The following is a 22,032-nucleotide window of genomic DNA, read 5'->3' as shown; positions in this document are numbered from 1 at the left end:
GAATTGTATAACAGCCATATGAACCAGAGTAGAAGAGCATTTGAGTAGAATGAGGCTTGATATGAGCTCAGGGCTCTTGAGTTGAGGCCAATAAGTCACTGTGCAGTAGCAGATGTCTGTCCTTCCAGTCTCTAAAAATATTGGCCCTGTGCTATTCTTTTCTCTCTTCCAAGAGTGCATCTACTAGCAAAGCAATAAAAAGCTACCTCTTCCCCTCTCCTTCCCTGAACTAACAGATGGATAACATCAAGTGGAGAAGAGACTAGGTGGGAGGCTGCTGGTCTCATGAAGCGATGTAAGCATTTCACAAGAGGGTTCACTCACTTGTCTCATCTCTCTCTCTTTTTTTTCTTTCTTTCTTCTTCCTTCTTTTTTTCTTTTTTTAAATGTTCCTCACTATGTTACTTTTCTTCTCCCCTTCTCTGATAAGGAGTTTGTGCTTCTTCTGAGGGAGAAGCGGTGCCTGGAGAAACATGAAAGCTAAGCTCTTGTGCGAGATGTTGGCAATTTCTAAATCCTACTGCAACAATACCCTAATCACATTCCTTTTGAGAGCTGATTGTGGGCTGGTTCTTTTTGCATAGGGATGATGCTTGAAATAACTTGAAAAAAACAAAACTAGAACAAATCAATTCAAAGCTTTAGTGCCTTGCTTAGTGGCAGAGATACTAGTAGACTACTAAAAATCCCAAAGTGGGAGTATAGCAATCCATAATGTCTTCTGGGGTTATAGATTCGAATAACTGGCTCTCCTGCTGTGTGCATATTTCCTGCATGTCTGAGAAGCCTGTTCTCTCCTGTATTGCTTGGAGTTGCTGTCTAGGTGTCTGTGAATGTACACAGGTGATAGCTCTGCATTGGAGGTAGCTTGGGGCTTGTTTTCAGAGTTGTCAGTCCTTGCTGCTCTTTATATTTTGAGGGTCATCTACTAATGCGCTTTTGGGGTGTAGAGGAAGTAGTGCAAATAGCTATAATTCAGGTAAAAAACTATAGCAGAGCTTATCACTGTCAAACTGCCTGAGGCAAATGCGAGTTTGGTGAAGTGTGGAAGCAACTGAAGATCTCCGCTGGCACTTAGGGCTAGCAGTTAGTCTAGATACTTGCCGAGGACTGCTGAAGTGGAAGTACATACCAGTGGAAGAAAGCATCCTTCCCTTGTGTTGAGATCCAGAACAGGATGGCCAGTAATGCCTGGAGGTGATGGTGGTAGTCTGTGTGCTGAACTTGAGATCGCCTCTGGAGGGGAGAGCCTCCAGCCTGATGGTTAGTACATTTGCCTGGGAAGTGTTAGATCTTTACTCAAGCCCTTCCTCTGCAAGCAGATCCTGCATTTTAGATTAATGCTGTAATAGCTTACATATATTTTCTAAAGCTGCCATAGTTTTGTGCCTGGAAGCCATTGCTTGTATTCAAAATACTGTAAAACAAGATGTGTGTGGCTTTCTCTTTTTTTTTTTTTTTTTTTTTTTTTTTTTTTTTTTTTTTTTTCCAACTGAATTTATAGGGGGGATGGGTAAAGTGGAGAGCCAAGTTTGTTCAGTCTTTACGATAGAAAAAGAATTTGTATGCTGGTCTATGAAACTCTTATGCCAGTACCGGATGGCAGTAGTGAGCACACCTGTGAGAGGTGCACCCAGGTAAAAGAACTCCTCAGCTTAGTGGCAGAGCTCCGGGAGGAGGTGAGTAGGTTGATGAGTATCAGGGAGTCTGAGAAGGAGATTGACTACTGGAACTGCACCCTACCATCCCTGGGACAGACCTGTCAGGCAGACAGGACACGTGATACGGAAGATTCCCTATCCTCTCTCCACCTGGCAGAATGTGGTAACTTAAGGGATAGGGGGCAATGGCGACAAGTTCCTGTCTGGTGCAGCAGGCACATCTCCTCTGTGACTACCTTGCCTTCCCAGGTGCCCTTGCATAATAGGTACAAGACTCTGCAAGTGGAACCAAACAATGATGAGGACGATGGTTCATCTAGCTTGGAGGTGTCGCCAAGGTTAAGTTGACCTATGCCCCGCATCAAAACCACTTCCATAAAGAAAAAAAGATGGGTCATTGTCATAGGAGACTCTCTTCTGCAGGGAACAGAAGGCCCAGTATGCTGACCGGACCCACTTCTTAGGGAAGTCTGCTGCCTCCCATGGGGCCTGGGTTAAAGATGTGAAGAGAAAACTTCCTACCCTGGTACAGCCCTCAGATATTATCCATTACTGATTTTTTTCAGGTAGGCAGCGATGAAGTTGCAATAAGAAGTCCAAGGGCAATCAAGAGAGACTTCAGGGCCTTGGGACGACTGGTTAAGGGATCAGGAGAACAAGTAGTGTTTTCCTCTATCCTTCCAGTTGCATGGAATGATGTTGGAAGAAACAGGAAGACCCAGCTGATCAATACCTGGCTCCGTGACTGGCGTCACCAACAGAATTTTGGGTTTTTTGATCACGGGTTGGTCTACACGACGCCAGGGCTGCTGGCGACAGATGGGGTGCACCTTTTTCAAAGGGGAAAAAGGATCTTGGCGCAGGAGTTAGTTAGCAGGGCTCATCATTGAAAGAGCTTTAAACTAGATTTGAAGGGGGGAAGGGATAAAACCAGGCTCGCTAGAGATAAGCCTAGGGGCAGCATGCCAATGTTTGAGGGACAGTGTGCTAGTGAGGTCCTTCAGTCTGCTCCACGATGTGCTGAGTTCACTGGAGCACATCGGAAATGTCTTTATACTAACGCCTGCAGCATGAGGAATAAGCAAGAGGAGCTAGAAGCTTTGGCCCAGTGCCAGAGCTATGACATCATTGGCATAAGCAAAACCTGGTGGGATGAGTGCTGTGACTGGAGTGCTGTGATGGATGGTTATAGGCTCTTCAGGAGGGATAGGCAGGACAGGCAAGGTGGGGGGGTGGTGCTGTATGTAAGGGAGGGGTTGGATTGTATGGCGCTTGCAGTTAGTGATGACGCAGTTGAGAGCCCCTGGGTAAGGATGAAGGGGAAAGCAAATAAAGCGGATGTTGTTGTGGGAGTCTACTATTGATCACCCAGGCAGGACGACAACACCGATGAGTTATTCTACAAGCAATTAGATATCTCTAGATCAGCTGCCCTTGTCCTTATGGGTGATTTTAACTTCCCAGACATTAACTGGGAATATCATACAGCGGACACAAGCAGGTCCAGGAAATTCCTGAAGCACACTGAAGATAACTTCTTGGTGCAGGTACTAAGGGAGCCAACTAAGAAAGGTGCCCTGCTAGATTTGTTGTTTGTAAACAGAGAGGGACTCGTGTGGGCAAAGTGGTGATTGGTGGCTGTCTTGGTCACAGTGACCACGAAGTAGTTGAGTTTCAAATTGTTGGAGATAGATAGGAGAAAAACTGCCAGCAAAACTTTGACCCTGGATATGGGGAGAGCAGACTTCAGGCTGCTGAAGGAGCTAGTTAGTAAGGTCCCCTGGGAATGTGCTTTTGAAGGTATTGGGGTCCATGAATGCTGGTCACTTTTTAAGAGCCATCTCTTAAGAGCATGGGAGCAGGCAATTCCAAAGTGTTGGAAGTCAAGCAAGCGGGGCAGAAGGCCGGCTTGGCTGAGCAGGGATCATCATCTAGAACTTAGGCGGAAAAGGAAAGTGTATGGACATTGGAAGCAAGGACAGGCGACACGGGAGGACTAAAGAGATGCTGTTTGCCACTGTAGGGAGAACATTCGTGCAGCCAAAGCTCGATGACGGTTCAAGCTGGCCAGCACTGTGAAGGACAACAAAAAGGGCTTTTTTAAATATGTCAACAGCAAAAGGAGGATCAGAGGAAGACCCTGGTAATTACAGGCTTGTCAGTCTTGCTTCAGTGCCTGGTAAAATTATGGAGAAGGTTATTCTGGGAGTTACTGAAAAACGCTTGAGAGACAACACAGTCATTGGTCATAGCCAGCACGGGTTCACAAGGGAAAAGTCCTGCTTAACCAACTTGATTTCCTTTTATGACAACGTCACCCATCTAGTTGACCAAGGGAAGCCAGTAGATGTGGTTTCTTTTTAGATTTTAGCAAAGCTTTTGATACTGTCTCTCACAGTATCCTTCTGGACAAAACGTCCAGCACACAGCTAGACAAGTCCATGATACGATGAGTATAAATGATCTGGACGCAGGAGTCGAATGTACATTAAGTTTGCCGATGATACTAAACTAGGAGGAGCTGTGGATGAGGGTAGAGAGGCATTACAGAGAGACCTGGATGGACTAGAGAGCTATTGAACCATATGAAATTTAACAAGAGCAAGTGCCAGATTCTCCACCTGGGACGGGGTAGTCCTGGTTATATGTACAAATTGGGGGATGAGAGGCTGCAGAGCAGCCCTGCGGAAAGAGATCTGGGGGTTTGGGTGGATGGCAAGTTGAACATGAGCCAACAGTGTGCCCTGGCAGCCAGAAGGGCCAACCGGGTCCTGGGGTGCATCAAGCACAGCATAGGGAGCACAGGTCGAGGGAGGTGATTGTCCCACTCTACACTGCACTGGCGCGGCCCCACCTCGAGTACTGTGTGCAGTTTTGGGTGCCTCAATATAAGAAGGACATCAAGCTATTAGAGTGTGTCCAGAGGAGGGCGACCAAGATGGTGAAAGGTCTCGAGGGCAAGACTTATGAGGAGTGGCTGAGGTCACTTGGCTTGTTCAGCTTGGAGAAGAGAAGGCTGAGGGGTGACCTCATCGCAGTCTACAACTTCCTCAAGGGGGGGCAGCAGAGGGGGAGGTGCTGATCTCCTCTCTCTGGTGACCAGCGATAGGACATGAGGAAATGGTACGAAGCTGCGTCAGGGGAAGTTCAGGTTGGACATTAGGAAAAGGTTCTTCACTGAGGGGGTGGTCAGTCACTGGAACAGTCTCCCCGGGGAAGTGGTCACGGCACCAAGCCTGTCAGAGTTCGACGAGCATCTGGACGATGCTCTTTTAGTCATATGGTTTAGTGTTAGGTAGTCCTGCGAGGAACAGGGAGTTGGACTCGATGATCCTTATGGGTCCCTTCCAACTTGAGATATTCTAAATAAATCAGGGCAATGTAGCTTTTTTTTTTTCTCTCTAAACTTCTCCTGTAGTTCACTGTGTCCAAGGCCTTGTTGATGCAAGCTTTCTCCTAGCTGTCTAGAAATGTTTTTGAAAACACTGTTTAACAAACTGCCGTATCCCCACATCGACAGTCCTACATGGGTTTGTATTGATTGTTTAACATCCACAGAGGCTGGTACTGCTTAAGCTGAATCCTTTAAAAATGATGTTAAACATTTGCAAATTCTGAATATCAAGGGGAAGTGTAAGAGTAGAGAGTTGATGCAAAGCATTCTGGAGGGCGGAGCCATAGCTGTAGATTTGTTAGTGAAGCAGTATCTATGGAGCTCTAAGTTTTGGGCTCAAATGCTTAAATTTGTACGGTTCAGCACATCCTTGCCAGTGATTTGTGAACAGATAGAGGGATTGTACAAAGTTATCCAAGGCCCCTGCTATCTCTGATGTCTGATTCTGTTTAGAGTGGGATTTACTATGTATAAATTACTCGCACTCTTGTGCAGTACTTGGGCTTCTCAGTTCATTTTTCAGTGTGTTTTCATTAGTAAGTAATAGTAGATCAACTAAGGCAAGAATTATTTGTCTTTATAGGTGACATTAAGTTTAATAAAATTTTGTTCCATTTGACTTTTCCTATGATAGGAGGATGGCTTACTCAAGACAGAAAAACTGAGCTGAGCTGATAAAGAGTGGAGAAATGTTCCCATTGCTTTTGGTCACATTGTATGTGCTTCTCTGTTTTGGCCTGAGAAATAGAGTGAAGAATATGTTCAGCTAGATGGAAATGAGAAGGTAGTCAAAGATGAAGTGTTGGGTGGATTTTTTTAGTACAGTATGGGCTTGCTGTATTCATGTGCAAACAACCAAAGAGGCTGGGCAATGGCTAATGCCTCCAGGTGGTACAGTGGCTTTGGCAGTGCTAAGGAGAAGCTTGGGTTTGGGCATGTTCTTGGTATTGGATAGTAGGTCAGGGGGGCTCAGGCATGTGAAGCGTTTGACAAGTTGGGTACTGAAGGTGGGCAGCAGAAGAGATGCTAGTACTGTGGATGCCTCTGGCTGCTCTGCAGTGCTGGCTGCCGCAAAGGCTTGTTCTCCTGGGTCAGAGCAGGGCTTGTGATTTAGAAAGAAAGTGGTCATCCAGAGAATAAATGGAGGTGTAGTGCTTTGGGAGAAGATATTTATGGGGCCCCTTATTTTCCCCCGTGAGTGTAGGTGCATTCACACAAAGGAGATGTAAGTGTATGGCAGCAATGGTATTCTTCCAGACCCTTTTTCATTATTTTTTTTTCCTCTTTATGTTGCCAGATCTTGCATGGAGTCTCTAGTTCTTTTCTGTAACTTCACAAGGTGAAAAAAAATTTTTAAGTATTTTTGGTAGTGGAATGGGAAATTAGTTGACATTATGAATGATGCTTTGCTGCAGAAGAGCACTGAGATGGAGGCTTCTCAGGGTGTTCTGAAAGAGGTGCAAGATTTTTGACACCTAAAATTAATTGAATTCAGCATTCACTTATCAGTAAAGGGTAACTGTCATTGGCATGCACAGTGTGCATAGCATACTGTTTTACTGTAAACTTGTAGTTTTACTTAGTAAAGCTAAGGCTGTTTTACTGTTGCATCACTGGATCTTTGGCCATTCAAGGAGTTAATTGTAACATTGTTTGAAAGACCTTGCTCTGATTTTAATGCAATTTAATGAAAGGAAAAAAAATGTCAGTATGGTTGTTTACTGTGGTTTGCATGAATCTCACTGTAAATAAGTGGGGAAGATTATTCAAATGTTTCCTATGTTTAAACTTAAAGATTGTATTGTATATTAAAACACAGTTTCAATGAAATTGAGGCTGAAGATTACCGCCACTTCAGTGTCTCTTGTTTTAGCTAGATAGGTTCACCACCCACCTAAAGATGTTTTCTGTGGCTTGTATTCCTGAAAGCTATTTCTGAACATGAAGCTGAAGGAAGATGAGATAGAGGACTAGATATTTAATTTTGGAGCTAATGGTTAAAAGCATGTGATGAGCATTAGCTGTTGAGAATCCCTGGAGTTAAGCACTTCTCTACTGCTAACTTGCTGCAGCTACAAAATGACAGCGCTCGGTATTTATTATCACACTTGTTCTGAAAGCAGAGAAATGAAGCTATTAGAGATTGCTTCTTGTTAATACCTGTGATTTACTGCAGAAGTACTGTTTTGAAGTGTCCTGATGCTCCCTAGTGAATTTCTAGTAGTAGTTTCCTATCTTGTAAAACAGTAGTGTATTAATGGTGCTTCCTTTATTCCCCCCCCCCCCGGCAAATGAACAGTTGTCATAAAGCTGTGCTAAATTAGGATGCTGACCTCTTTTTTTCATCAATTCCAATAATTACACCCTTTGAGAGGTGACTTCCTCCTTTAAACAGTGCCAAGAAAAGGCAGCCCTTACTGCTTCATGGGTTTTGATCTCTGCAGCTGAAGGATTATGGGCATTATGATGCACAAGCTGTAATCTTAATGTTTGTGTTTAACTCTCTCTTATGGAAAAATACAGATGTGACACACACTAAACCCAGGAATGCTGTTTTTGTGTGCTTATGCATGCTTTTTTAATTATGCTGCAGACTTAAGTTTCATGTTCAGTGTATAAAATGCACTTACGCAAGAGGTGAAGTGTCCTGTGGGAAAAATAAGTTGGCTTCTAACAGAAACACAGCTCGCCTCCCTTCTTCCTTCCTCAAAAGGGGGAAAAGTCTCATGCTAGGAGTGCTTGCAAAGCTTGTTAATTAGACTGTATTTACAGGTTCCTCATAGAAGAGAGTCCAGCTTTGCAGCTGTTCTGTGCGTATACCTACAAGGAGTTGTCATTTCCCCCATAGCCCTCTAGTTGAGTACTTTATCTTTCATGGGAGTTATAATAAATATTTCGTTCATGAGAACCAAAAATGCTGAGGGGGTGAGAAGGGATGAGAGGACAGATTTCTTGTTTTCACTTCCCCATGCAAAGGATTTCTTTATATTTTATTAAATGGTTTAATTAAACTGGTTACTTTTTTTTTTGTCAAATATGTTTAACTTTTAAAATAGTCCTGTTAAGTTTTGGATTTTGTTGGATATTGTATGATGTTTCTCAGCTTTTAAAGTTCCTTTTAATTGTGGTTTTGTTTTGTTCTGTTTTTCCCAAAATTTTTAAAAACATTTTGGGGTTTTGGCCTCCATTTTCTTTTTTTCTTCTCCTTTTTTTTTTTTTTTTTTTTTTTTTTTTTGCTGGCATGGTATGAAAAAAAGGCCAGATAAGTGTAATGGCATTTTTCTTCTCTGTACCCTGGCATTTCTGGTCTTTGCAATGCTCATAATCCTTGGTGATGCTAGAGAACAACTTAGGAGATTATTGGGCTCTTGCTGAGGTTCAGGCTCCTTTCCAGTGCAGGTTATGACAGCTGTTGTGCAATTTCACACTTTCTCCAAAGTTTGAGTAGGTGTAGCAGAAATAAAGTGGTATGCTTGTCTCAGAACAACCTAAAATAATTCCTTCTTTTTGGTTGTTCAAAACTTGCTTTTTTTTTGGTTTTGTTATATTTTTGTTACTATTTTACAAATATTCCATTCAGCCCAAGAAAAAGCTAAGAAATTGTCACTTAAGCCAGGGAGTGAAAAGCTTCTGCAACTTTTTTTTTTTTCTTCTCCTTTTGCATGGTAAAGAATTAAAATGCCACAAACCCATTCTCTTTGAGATGAAAAGCAAGAACTTCAAATGAAACCCCCCATTCATATACCTGAAAGCAGTCAGGAATCTGATATGACTTCAGAATGACTGTTTAATTAGACTTAGTAATTTAATTAGTTTTAATGATATTTTAATAGCATACAGAATTATCCCATCCAGATTACCTATTGGAGGTGTGTGTTATGTGGGAAATGTATTTGTGTGTATATAGTGTATGGGATTTTTTGATTGTTTGGTTTTTTTTTTTTTTTTAAGAAATGTGCTTGTGTTTGTCTTAAATGGCTGCCAGATAAATATGGGGTTGAACTAAATGACATGTTTACTTAGCACTAATCGTTCTTCCTGAATGGTGCTCAGCATTGTATTTTGTGGAAGCATTTGTATATACTCTACACTTAACTCATAGTAGAGTGATCATGTAGAACATAGCAACTTGCTTCATAATAATAAGGGACTTACTTTTATGAAACAATTGAATCTCACTTTGCTTATCAAACTGTGATCTACTGTTTCTGAAGAGTGATGTAAAACATTAGTGACCCTGCATGACCTATTTGAATTTATGCTCCAGTCCTCATTTCAGTTATTTATTTATCTGGATAGACTTGTAATATTTTTTTTTCTTTTTTTTTTTTTCTAGGGTGGAGGGAAGAAGTTTATACAGCTGAACATCCTTTACTTTAAACTGTTCCTTCAGAAGGAATTTGTATAGCAGCTAAAACTTGGTAGATGAGGGGGGTAGATGAGTGAGCATACTGTAAAACTAGAAGTTTGGAACATTTTTTTATAGAAGGCTTTGCCCAGTCCAGAAGTATGTTGCTCTTTCATTAAGTTTTTCTATTGCGCTCTAGGAAATAACACATTGCCATGCTACTTTAACATGCTGTTCGCCATTATGTTTGTCTTGGATTGGTAATATGTTGTATATTGAAGCTTTCTGTAGGAAACTTTGCCCTAGGTACTTGCTTCCTGTTTCCCTGTGAGAGCTTGCAGCTTGTCTGTAATTTTGGTTATATATGTTTGTGCAACTGCTGCTTTTCTTCATTTGAAAGGAAGTAGGAACATGACTGCCTGTGATAGTACATTGTCAAATTAAAACTAGCCATGACTCCAAGAATACAGTTCTTCCAGTGATAACCTCTGTTCTTGCTCAGATGGTTCCATCTGCTATGTTGTGTTGAGCTGTATTAGTATGTGTCATGCATGGTTCAAGTATACTTTTGAATTTGGTTAGTGGGTAAACTTGTACATACAATAGTGTGGTACTTCTGCTACCCAGTGCACATCCACAGTTGTAGGATAGTGAAGTTTTAATTGAATGACTTTGCATACTTATTTCTGCTTTTTCCACTTTACAAATGGCTGCCCTGATGATAATGTTAAAATAGGCAGTGGGCAGAGAAAGCTGCTTACATGAACATGTAATGTACATGAACATGTTGGTGATCTAATTATGGCGAGAAGTAGCTACTATAACATGATACACATTTGAGTTTTTGGTAAAGATTTGCTCTATTATTCTGTGGTCAGACTTAGGCTTGCTTTTAAGTTTGGAGAAACAGAAAGTTTAGAGCTTGAGGGCTAAACCCTCAAAAGGTGATATAGGTATGCAAATTCAATTCAGACTTGGCTGCCAGTGAACTGAACAGTATCAAGTTGGAATCTTATTTTTATTTCTTTTTTTCTTTAGATATTGAAGAAGGATAAAAAGCTCCTCAAAGGTTTGGAAGGTTGAATGTGATCAGCATGAAGAGCTTAAAAGCAAAGTTCAGGAAGAGTGACGTAAGTATTTTTGCTTGGTTTGACCACTGGTTTCCATGCTGGAAACAAGTTCTTCGCTCCCACCTTGATAAGGTTGTAGGTTAATGAATTACAGAGAAGAAAAACTTTTTCCAAGCACAAAGGTGACAGCTGAGTACAGTATGGAGTAGGCTGTTTCTATTTGGAGTCCAATTCTGTTATGCAAACTATTAATATTTCACTACCTTGCTCCCTATAACTGAATCATGCACGTGTGTGGGGTCTGCAGAACTTCTGTTAGATTGTGCTGGTGTCCAGATTGAAACTTTGTTCCGGATACAGGATTAAGCCTAGTAAGGACTTCACTGCCTGATCATATTTCTGTCTAAGCATAATACCATTCTTATCAGTGTGGTGTTTGAGCACTTAACGAAAGTTCTCCTCAGTCTGTGGCAGGGTTTCTTTGTCAGCAAGAATACAGGAACCAGCTGTGGCTTATCAGTTCCAGTGCCAGAGGAGAGGTGGATATGAGGCTTGAGCAGTGAGGATGACAGACATAAATATGGAGGTCCTACAGGAGCCTCTTCAGAACTGCATTTATAGAGATGTTGGGTTGCACATCATATATTGTCTCTTGTTAGTAGTAATAGTGGAGACCCAAGCTTGAACTTGTATAGTAAGCATACTTCCCTTGGAGCAGCAGGACTGCTGTAGTCCAGTCCTGTCCTTGTCTTTCTTTTCCTACCACTACTCATTCCAGCTTCTTGTCATGCATTAATGTTAATGCTCATGTGATAGTGCAGTGAGCAGTCAGTGAAATAGGTGACTTTGTGTTTAATTGACTTTCCAGATTTTGTGTGGAAGTTGTAACAAATCTCCATGATCTGTGAAGAATGTAATGTTCTATCCTTCATCCTAAATTTGTGTGCTGCTTTGAAAGAAGTGATGCATTGTTGTTTGTCATGGCCAGATTCCCACAGGATCCCAGAGCAGCCATGTTTGGTGAAGATGCATTAGGTTTGAAAATGGAGCTTCTTTTAGAAGTTTTGATGTTCAGGAATATCATTACACACTGCACTCAGGAGTAGTACAGGCTGTGCTTTGATGTAAAGATGGTCTCGTGGCACACCATTAGAGTAGTGTCTTTAGCCAGCTTGTAACACACTTCAGTAGCTGGGAAGAAGGAAGAGATGCTGTTGTGGTGTGATCTGCAGATGTGCTGATTACTGCTTAAAAAGTCTTTTGAGCTACAGGCTAGCATTGGTTGCAGGCAGCTGTGGTATTGGCTTCCTAGCAGCAGCATTGGTGGATGCTCTACTCCTTCAGTTTAGCAAGAGCTCTTCCTAAAAAGACCAGCTCTATAACCAAGCTAAATATGTCAAACAACCTTTGGGAGCAGAGTATAATCCTTTTAACTACTTAAGCAGTGTTTGGCTTTTGCTAGTCACCAGACTGAATCAGCCAGTGGCACAGAGTCTCATGCCACTTCACAACAAATAAAAATCATGTCACAAGTCTCTAGTGTCTCATCTAACTGAATATGCCATTCAGTCTAGAATTGCTAGAATTTTGTGATTAGAAATTGTTGCTGCTGTTGTGACAAATAGCAGCAATTGCTATTTGAGTTCACCTACACTAGTAAAACTTTTCATAGGCATCTGCTTGAGTAATGAGAACAGTCCCTTGGCTAATGTATGAACACACTTGGTATTATAGAAGTTAGGTGTGCCTGTGTGTTAGGATGATTTTATTCATGCTTTTATGCTAGTTGGTGGGGCTGCTGCTCCAGAGCAAAGGCTGTGACATGCGTGATGCAACTAGATCTTGCTGTAGCTAGTCCACCCACTGTTATAAATTGTACTGGTTCACTTATTACTTACTTATCCTTGATAACTTACTCATACCTCTTCCCAAAACCAAGTGGAATCTGAAAGTAACTGCTGTTTTGATACTACTGCTGTCTACTGGCTGGAGACAAAGTTGACCACAAAGGATTTTTCAGATACCTAAAATTTAGATATGTAGCTCTAAGGGCACAACAGTCTAAATCTGTGGCAGTCTGGCTTCCTCTGTGTTGAAGCCAAACCTTAAGGGCATAATTCAAAACAGCCAACAGGAGCTGTTCTATATTTTGTGCAAGATAAGCAAGGAAAATTAGCCTTCTCTTCTCTTAGCTATAATTTATGAGGAGGAGATGGTTTTAATTGGAATTAGTCTTATTTGTATCTCAATTTATAAAATGTGGTAACTGCTTTCAGATTGGGGATAAGGGTAAAGTCAGCAGGGATGGAGGGACTCTTTTTCTCATCCTACCTCCCTTGTATTTCTTTCTGGAGGAAGTCTTTAATGTCTTATTCCGTAGAACTGGAGGTGTCTTGGGGGAGGGAACGTTACCCTTCTTTTTAGCCTCAGTATCAGCATAAAAAATAGGAAGAGGGGGAGGAATAGGAATAAGTCTTAAAGGTGTGTGTGGGAGACTGGAATTACTCAAACACTTCTCCAGCAGTAAGGCTGATAACATAAAACTGTATGCTAGAATGAAGACCGCATAAGAAACTTCACTGATGTATTAAAGCTCTCTAGGCTGTTCTGAGGTGGCTGAATTGAAAGTGGGCACAACTGCTGATAGTCATGCATATATCTCTGTGTCCCTGATGCAGGGTTTTGCTTTGGTGCTATAGCTATACCAGTCTTGCAGCTTCCAAAAGAGATGTCCCTGCTCCCTCTTCTTTCATCTCTGCCCTTCTGGTTTTGAGGGTATCTGACCCTGCAGTGAGTCAGTTCAGGGACATAGTGATGGAAAATGACTTTGTGGGGTGAGTTCTAGATGGTTAACTCCCTGCTCTGTCTCACTGTAGGGTCAGCCCTGAGAGGAGTGGTTAAAGTAGGAGGAGCGGCAGGACTTCCCTTTCTGCAGCTGTTGCTTGGCTTAGCTGCTTTGTCAAATCACACCTTGATATTATTGGCCTAAAAAGCACAGGGGTGGGCATGCCAGCAAAGGACTTGCGGGAACACACAAGTAAATAAGGTTGCGAATTCTGATATTTAGCGGAATTGATATAGTCCACAGCTGAGAGATGGGAGCATGACTCTTCTTAGATGGGAGGGTGACTCCTCTTGTGGCTTTGCACTTCGCACTTTTGCTGCTCGGCTCCCCTGTACCTTACCTGATTCACTGACAGTCCCATCCCTCAGGCGTGTCGACTGCACCACTCAGCTTGGTGTCATCTGCAAACTTGCTGAGGGTGCACTCGATCCCGATATGTCATTGATGAAGGTATTGAACAGCACTGGCCCCAGAACGGACCCCTGAGGGACACCACTTGTCACTGATCTCCATCCGGACATCAAGCCATTGACCACTACCCTCTGGATGCAACCATCCAGCCAATTCCTTATCCAGCGAACAGTCCGCCCATCAAATCCATATCCTTCCAATTTAGAGAGAAGGATATTGTGGGGGACCTTGTCAAAGGCCTTACAGAAGTCCAGATAGATGACATCCATAGCTCTTCCCTCGTCCACTGATGCAGTCACTCCATCATAGAAGGCCACTAGGTTGGTCAGGCAGGACTTGCCCTTGGTGAAGCCGTGCTGGCTGTCTCGAATCACCTCCCTGTCCTCCATGTGCCTCAGCATAGCTTCTAGGAGGATCTGTTCCATGATCTTCCCAGGCACAGAGCCGAGGCTGACAGGTCGATAGTTCCCAGGGTCCTCCTTTCTACCCTTTTTAAAAATGGGTGCAATGTTTTTCTTTTGCCAGTCCCCAGGGACTTCACCTGACTGCCATGACTTTTCAAATATCATGGAGAGTGGCTTGGCAACCACATCAGCCAATTCCCTCAGGACTCGGGGATGCATCTCGTCAGGTCCCATAGACTTATGTATGTTCAGGTTCCTCAGGTGGTCGCGAACCTGATCTTCTCATACAGTGGGAGGACGTCTGCTCCCCTGATCCCCATCAAATGGTCCATTGACTTGGGAGGTGTGAGGAGAGAGGTTGCCAGTGAAGACTGAGGCAAAAAAGTTGTTGAGTACCTCAGCCTTCTCCTCGTCCGTTGTTACCAGCTCACCACTTCTGCTCATCAGAGGGGGTACGCTTTCTTTAACCTTCCTTTTCTGGTTAATGTACCTATAGAAGCCCTTCTTATTATTCTTTGCATCCCTCGCCAGGTTCAGCTCCAGCCGAGCCTTGGCCTTCCTGATCCCATCCTTACACAACTGGGCAGTGTCCCTGTATTCTTCCCAAAATACCAGTCCCTGCTTCCACTGCCTGTGCATTCTCTTCTTGCCCTTTAGTTTGACCCCCCAGGTCATGGCCCAGCCATGCTGGCCTCTTCCCTTCCTTGCCTGATTTCCTGCACCTGGGGATCGAGAGCTCTTGTGCCCTATGGAAAGCGTCCTTAAAGACCTGCCAGCTCTGTTCTGCTCCCTTGTCCCTGAGGGCCATTTCCCAGGGGGTCCTGTTGATTAACTCCTTGAAGAGCTGGAAGTTTGCTTTCCTAAAATTCAGGGTCCTGACTATACTCTTCACCTGACCCTTATCTCTCCGGACTGTGAACTCAACCAGTGCGTGATCACTGCAGCCGAGGCTGCTTCCAATCCTGACATCACCAATGAGCTCACTTACATTGGTGACCACCAGGTCCAGTACTGCATCCCCTCTGGTAGGGCTATCTATTACCTGGCTTAGGAATGTAATGTAATGGAGAAGGCAAGTAAAGACTGATAGATAAGGGTAGGGGAAAACGGAAGGAAAAAAGAAAAGGTCTGAAAGGGAGGGGAGACGAGGGACAGTTGAAGCTGTAGGATCAGTTACTATTTTGGTAACCGCATCAAAAGAAGCGTGACCAGCAGGTCGAGGGAGGTGATTCTCCCCCTCTACTCCGTTCTCGTGAGACCCCACCTGGAGTACTGCGTTTAGCTCTGGGGCCCCCAACATAAGAAGGACATGGACCTGTTGGAGAAAGTCCAGAGGAGGGCCATGAAGATGATCAGGGGGCTGGAGCACCTCTCCTATGAGGACAGGCTGAGAGAGTTGGGGTTGTTCAGCCTGGAGAAGAGAAGGCTCTGGGGACACCTTATAGCAGCCTTCCAGTACTTGAAGGGGGCCTACAGGAAAGCTGGAGATGGACTTTTTACAAGGGCGCATAGTGATAGGACAAGGGGGTAATGGCTTTAAACTGAAAGAGGGTAGATGTAGATTAGATAGAAGGAAGAAATTCTTCACCATGAGGGTGGTGAGTCACTGGAACAGGTTGCCCAGAGAAGTTGTGGATGCTTCCTCCCTGGAAATGTTCAAGGCCAGGTTGGATGGGGCTTTGAGCAATCTGGCCTAGTGGAAGGTGTCTCTGCCCATGGCAGGGGGGTTGGAACCAGATGATCTTTAAGAAGGTCCCTTCCAACCCAAACCATTGTATGATTCTTTAAACTGTTCTGTGAGAAGGAATAACTGGGCTCTTGTGGGATGTCTGCTGATCGGCTAGCTCTGGATGGGAAAGTACATAGCCTTGGCAGTGTGTATGAGGCTAGATAACTTGCAGATATTCTAGAAACAACCTACAGCATCTCCAAATGAATCATCATAGAATCATAGAATACCAGGTTGGAAGGGACCTCAAGGATCATCTGGTCCAACCTTTCTAGCACAATCTAGACAAGATGGCCCAGCACCCTGTCCAGCTGAGCCTTAAACGTGTTCAGCGTAGCGGAGTCAACCACCTCCCTGGGGAGATTATGCCAATGATTGACTGTTCTCATTGTGAAAAATTTTCCTCTTGTGTCCAATCGGAATCTCCCTGGGAGTAACTTGTACCCGTTACCCCTTGTCCTCACCATGTGACTCCTTGTAAAAAGGGAGTCTCCATCTTCTTTGTAGCTCCCCTTTAAGTACTGGTACACGGTGATGAGATCACCTCTAAGCCTCCTTTTCTCAAGGCTGAACAAACCCAGCTCTCTCAGCCTATCCTCATACGGCAGGCTTCCCAGACCCTTGATCATCTTGGTGGCCCTTCTCTGGACCCCCTCCAGCCTGTCCACATCTTTTTTTGTATAACGGGGACCAGAACTGTACACAGTATTCCAGGTGTGGCCTGACAAGCGCCGAGTAGAGTGGGATAATGACTTCTTTATCTCCGCTGGTGATGCCCTTGTTGATGCAACCCAGCATCCTATTGGCCTTCTTGGCCGCAGCAGCACACTGTTCACTCATGTTGAGCTTCCTGTCCACCAGGACCCCCAGGTCCCTTTCCACGGAGCTGCTCTCCAGCCAGGTGGATCCCAGTCTGTGCTGCACTCCTGGATTATGTTTTCCCATGGTTGGGACAGAAAGGAAAGGGAATAGGTTAAATGAGAATTGTGCTGTAGTGTTTGAAATTGTAGTAGAGGAACTTGGGTTGGAGTTGGCTTACTTAGGAAATAACTATGTGTTTATTCAAAAACAGGATTATAGTGTGGAGTATGGTAGAGAACATCTTGGTTGGGTTCCCAGCTAGTCTTTGTCAGTCTGTAATGTCATTGTCAGCTATAAATTCATGATTCCTTTGTCTGGTGCTAGTCCCATGTCTGTTAAGTGTGTAGTGTTCATCCACAGATTGGGTTGATCACGGACAGTTGCAGTTCTAATCAGCCAGCCTTATAGTGTAGTTGTATAGCAAGTGCAACTCTATTAAACCCTGTGTTTGAAGTCAGAAGAAGCTTTGGGGCTGAATGAGTGTCAGATCAAACCTGCAGAGCTGATCTCACTCATCCACTTGCAGTTTCTCTGTCCTGTTGGTAGCACACTGCCCTCATCTGGGCTCTGCTTTCCGCACCTGTGTTTGTCCCAGAACCACTGCACTAAGGAAATGACATGCAGCTCCTGTGCTGTGCTTTCCTTTTGACTTCCATCTCCACCCATGCTTGTGCCCCAAATTATGTGAGGAATAATATCTCCCATTTATTACTGGCCCTAGAGTCATATTCTTACCAACACAGAATGATTTGGGGCTAATGATTTTTCTGTAAATATAGGTTGGGGAAAGGGAAAGGTGTCTCCTTTTCCCAGGTGCTGCCTGCCCAGGCCTGTCAACTTTGTTATCCCAGACTTCTTGCTCACTCACTCATCTAAAGCTGGAGGAAGGGTTGGAGGCTGTGTGAAAGGAAACATTGATTAGTCACTGATTGGCCACAAACACTGGTCTGCCCTGCCAGCCCTAGCGGTGCCTGGCAAGCTGAACACTGCCTCTGTGTTTTGAGCGTGCCAGGATGGCTGGTTTTAGGACTTTGGGATAATGTATGGTATTTCCTCCCCCCCCCCCCTCTCTTTTTTTAAGTGTGGATGCTTGCTTAGTCATTACATATTAGGTGGTAACCACCAAACCTGCTTTATTTTTTTTTATTTTAATTTAGGCTAGCTGGGGGAACATGGGATGATCCTATGGCTATAGAAGCTTGTTTCCAGGCTCTTGTCATTCACTAACTCATTGCACGGTTTTGGGCAAATAAGCAACTATGGCTGCTGTTTCAGCTTGTAAAATACATATTATCTACTTTGTGTAGCTGTGCAGTGTTGTTGAAGGGAAGGCACCAAGTCCAGTCTGGGATTTTCTGATATGAAATGGAAGAACATTAGGTAAGTGTTCTTCAGGGACCAGGAAGGCGAATTTAGTAACTTAACATGTGGCTGAAATGTACTTGGTGTTTTTTAGTGGTTTTCTTCTAGTAGCATAAGAATGTAGTTGTTCTGCCATGATTTATTTTTTTCCCAGTCCCTACAAGGGAGTTCCCATGCCTGGAATTTAGATATATAATCTGGTTTGTTTGGTGTTTTGGTTGTGTTTTTTTGTTTTTTTTTTTTTTTTTTTTTTTTTTTGTTTTGGTTTGTTTGTTTTCTCTAATGTATCCTGATACTTTTAGATTAAGATCAAGTCACTTTATAATTTGTCCTTGAAATGCTAAGTTGCCTGTTTCCTGCAGCGGTGACTCAGGTTGTGTCTGTCTATAAGCTAACAGAAAAAAGTCTGCTACCTAGAAATGATGCATAAATACTACTTAATGACAGATTTCTTCCTGCTCTTCTGCAATAACAATTCTTGCACTCATTCCCCTCTCCCATCTCCTGGATAACTCTCATAGGTTTAATGACTGCATTCAAGGCAGATTTATGTTTCTGTTTTTAACACTAATAGTTGTTGTTTTTCCTGTTTTGTCATTGGTCTGTAAATTAACTATATAGTGCTTAGTAGCTTCAGTTTTATGAATGTAGGATTGTTTCATCTCTGTACATACAGCAAACACAATTATGAAATTACATTCTTTGACATAAGAAAAACAAACAAACCAATTTTAAGTAGCTTGTACATGTACTGAAGGTGGCCATAAACAAACTTGGTACTGTCTCATTTATAGGGAGGGGAATGGGTACTGTAAATCTTACCATCAGAATTGACTTAAGCTCCTAGGTGAACAGCATAACTGCCAAGCTAGTGCAATAAAGGAAGGAAAGGTTAGAAGATTAGAAGAAGGACTCAACACCTCATCTTTCAATGCAGGTTTCCATAATCTTTTGCAGGTGCTTGTTATCCCAGTTTCACATATTTAAAATGAGGGGGAGGTGTGTAAGAATATTTATATGGGGTAATTGTGGTGGATAGAAAAGTAATTCTGCAGTGCTTGAATACTGTGGAAATATGGGGGCTGTGTAAATTCTCTTAAGGAGAGAAAACCAGCTTCTACTATGCCTGGCTTTACTTCTTTCTCAGCTCTACATAGCTTGAGACTCTTCAGACTGTTTTGACCTTGGTATATCTGCTGGCTGTTGTTGTAAACTTCTATCTCTCTCTTGAGTTTCCTGCTGTTTAAAATCTGTGGGTAGTTAGCTGAGGTGCTGCTGTTACACACTGCTGGAGATTTGACCTTCCTTGCATGGCACTGAGTTTGTCCCAAATATGTGTGATAGGACTGCATGAGATTTGCATGGACACTTCCATCAGTAAGATTCAGAGGGGTGATTTTAAATATGGAAGCCATAAATGGCCCTGATGATAGTCTCCTTTAATGATCTTTTCTGAAAAGCAGAGGCCTATGTTCCTGGTGACAAGGTGCTCAGGACCTTGCAGGACCAGATCTTTTATGTTTTAATAGCTCAATTGTTTACAGTAGATTTGCTCCCAGTTTTCATCAATGCATGATCACAATCAGACCTAGAGCATGCCACCTCCTCTGTTTTCAGTGTGTGTGTGAGATTTTGGATGAATTGTCAGTTTTCACACACAGCTGAAATGCATCTTCTTTTCAAGTATGTTTGAGTAATCCATAGTGATTAAGCAAAACAAGTAGGAAAGAATATGATCTTGATATATGCCATGATTGTAATGACCCCCTCTTTGAAATAAATCAGTTGTTTGTCAGAAGACTCATGTCTGCATAAGCACACGCATTGCTGCAGACAGGAAGTGCCCTAGTCTGTTGACCTTGTCTCCCAGGGAAAATCTAACCCAAACAAAAAACCCAACTTGTCTTACTGGAAGACAAAGGCAATAATATGTGTAACTTTTTTTTTTTAAGTTTATGAATGTGCAATCTGATATTTAAATTACTTTTAAAACTTTTTTTAATGCAGCTGAGAAGAGTGAGGTCAGATGTATTTTCTTAGGGCTGTGTTACACTCTAGAAGGGTGAACAGGAAATGGTTCAAAGGAATGCCAAGAAACCCCTATTACCTAACCAATTCCCTTTTCTTTTAACCAGCTTTATTTCACATTGCATGCTTCAGCTGCTGTGAGCATTTCTGGGTTGAGAATAGGTGAAGGTTTCAGTGTGTTAAGTTACATCACTCAAGTTCCTCTGCCTGCAATTTAAGAAGAAAACTGAATGGGTTTTAAACACAATTATATATAGACCAGGTGTGGGGGAACTGAGATGTTGCTATATGCATCTCTGATCTGTTAGAAGTGGTGGGAATGCTATCTTATTAACACTAGAAATGGTGATAGTTTAATGTAACAAGAATATTCATCACAATTTCCAATCATTACCGCTGTTTTCAGGAATTTGCAATTTGAATTTATGCAGTACAATTTATTCACTTTATTCAATGAATTCTAATTTTTCTGTTTCTAGCTATGTTTTTCTTCAAAGCAGTCTTTTTTTCTTTTTTCTTCAAGTCTCCTGCTGCAAAAGGAAGTAAGTCTAGAAAATTGAAAAAACAACTTAAATATTGCCAAATATTGCCAAATCCATGCTCTTACAAACTATTAAAACCAAAAAACAACAAAAAACCCAACCCTGGATTTCTTTGAAGTGTTTCTCTACAGTACACTCACTGAAATATTTGACTATGTTTATATCTCCTTGATGGCTTTGCTTATCACCTTGAATATCCAGTTAAGAAACACAAAGGAACATCTCCTTGTAGAAAAGAGAAATTGGAAGTAGATATTCCAAAGAACTGCAAGTGGAATAGCTTACTTTCTGGAGGTGTGGTGACCTGTACACAGCATGATCTTGGACTTCCTAGTATTCATAGGTGAGGCAAGTCCCTTTCTCTATGGGGAAGGTTACTTGCTAGAGCAAGTCATCTCTTTCTGAGACTTTGAAGAGATGTAATGAACACTGTCTTAACACCTGGCTTCTAGTCTAAAAGCTCATAAATCTTTTCATACCCAACGTGGCTGTTACTAGTGGTGTATGAGATGGTTGTACCTATAGGCATGCTAATAGGGCAAATCTTGCAAATATTCACTGTGTTTGCCAGAATGCTACCACACTGAATATGCAAGGCTGAAACAGAAATGTACTAAATTCCTTCATAGAGTGTGCATGATGTGAAATTTTTATAGTCTTGTCTCTTTGTGAGTCATTTCAAACACACATGTGTAAGTTTAAGTTCCAAAACTAACTTACTGCTTATCTTTAAAATGCTCTTAAATAGTCACATTAGACATTATCCTGTGCTCTTTCAAACTTGGATATCAACCCAAGTATGACAAAACTAGATAAGTTGACTAGTAGTTTTCCATGCAATTAATCCTTATCAAATACGTGATTTGTTGCAGCTTTGGGTTGTATGTCAAAATGATAGAACTTCTGGTGTTACACCCCTCCTTCTCCCTGCTTTTCTGTTCAGTTTTCTGTTTGTTCCTGGGCTGGTTTTGGTAGGAGGAGACACTGAGAGGAGGCAGCCTACCATTTTTCTTTCTACTTCAGGACTACTCTGGCAAAGTCTGCTTAATACCTTAACTGGATCTTTAACACTGCTTGCCTCCTGCAGAGGTGGGGAGGTCACTTCAGTCTCTGTGGGAAAAGAGTCGGGACATTTGAGATCGCCTACCACTGCTGAGCCCTGGAGAAAAGTTCTTGGTTGGAAGCAAAACAAACAAAAAACAAAAAAAGAAAAAGGAAAAAAAAAAGTCTATTGACATGAAGCCTGAGTTTTATTTGAAATGGAAAAATAGGAGCTTGCAATGACATGAATCATCATCCATGTTCTCTTCCTTGTTTTCTCTTTAGCTGATAGTAGGTGGAGTTTTAAACTATTTCAAGCTAAACTAACTTCAGAAG

General features: G+C 42.5%; 1 protein-coding gene across 1 annotated transcript in view; it reads left to right on the top strand.

Moving 5' to 3' along the window:
• Positions 1-22,032, top strand: part of LOC309601640 (ankycorbin-like) — a gene marked incomplete at its 3' end in the record, with an annotated part of 92,845 nt that overhangs the window by 1,588 nt on the left and 69,225 nt on the right. The window contains exon 2 of the mRNA XM_082334796.1: positions 10,442-10,533. Within this exon, the coding sequence (XP_082190922.1) occupies positions 10,498-10,533 (36 nt within the window). The 5' untranslated portion in view covers positions 10,442-10,497. The remainder of the gene's footprint in view (positions 1-10,441; positions 10,534-22,032) is intronic.

The sequence above is a fragment of the Platalea leucorodia genome (assembly GCF_965183815.1).
Source record: "Platalea leucorodia genome assembly, chromosome: W".
Taxonomy (NCBI): domain Eukaryota; kingdom Metazoa; phylum Chordata; class Aves; order Pelecaniformes; family Threskiornithidae; genus Platalea; species Platalea leucorodia.
The sequence above is the reverse complement of the archived record's forward strand: the minus strand, read 5'-3'. Positions and strand labels throughout refer to the sequence as shown.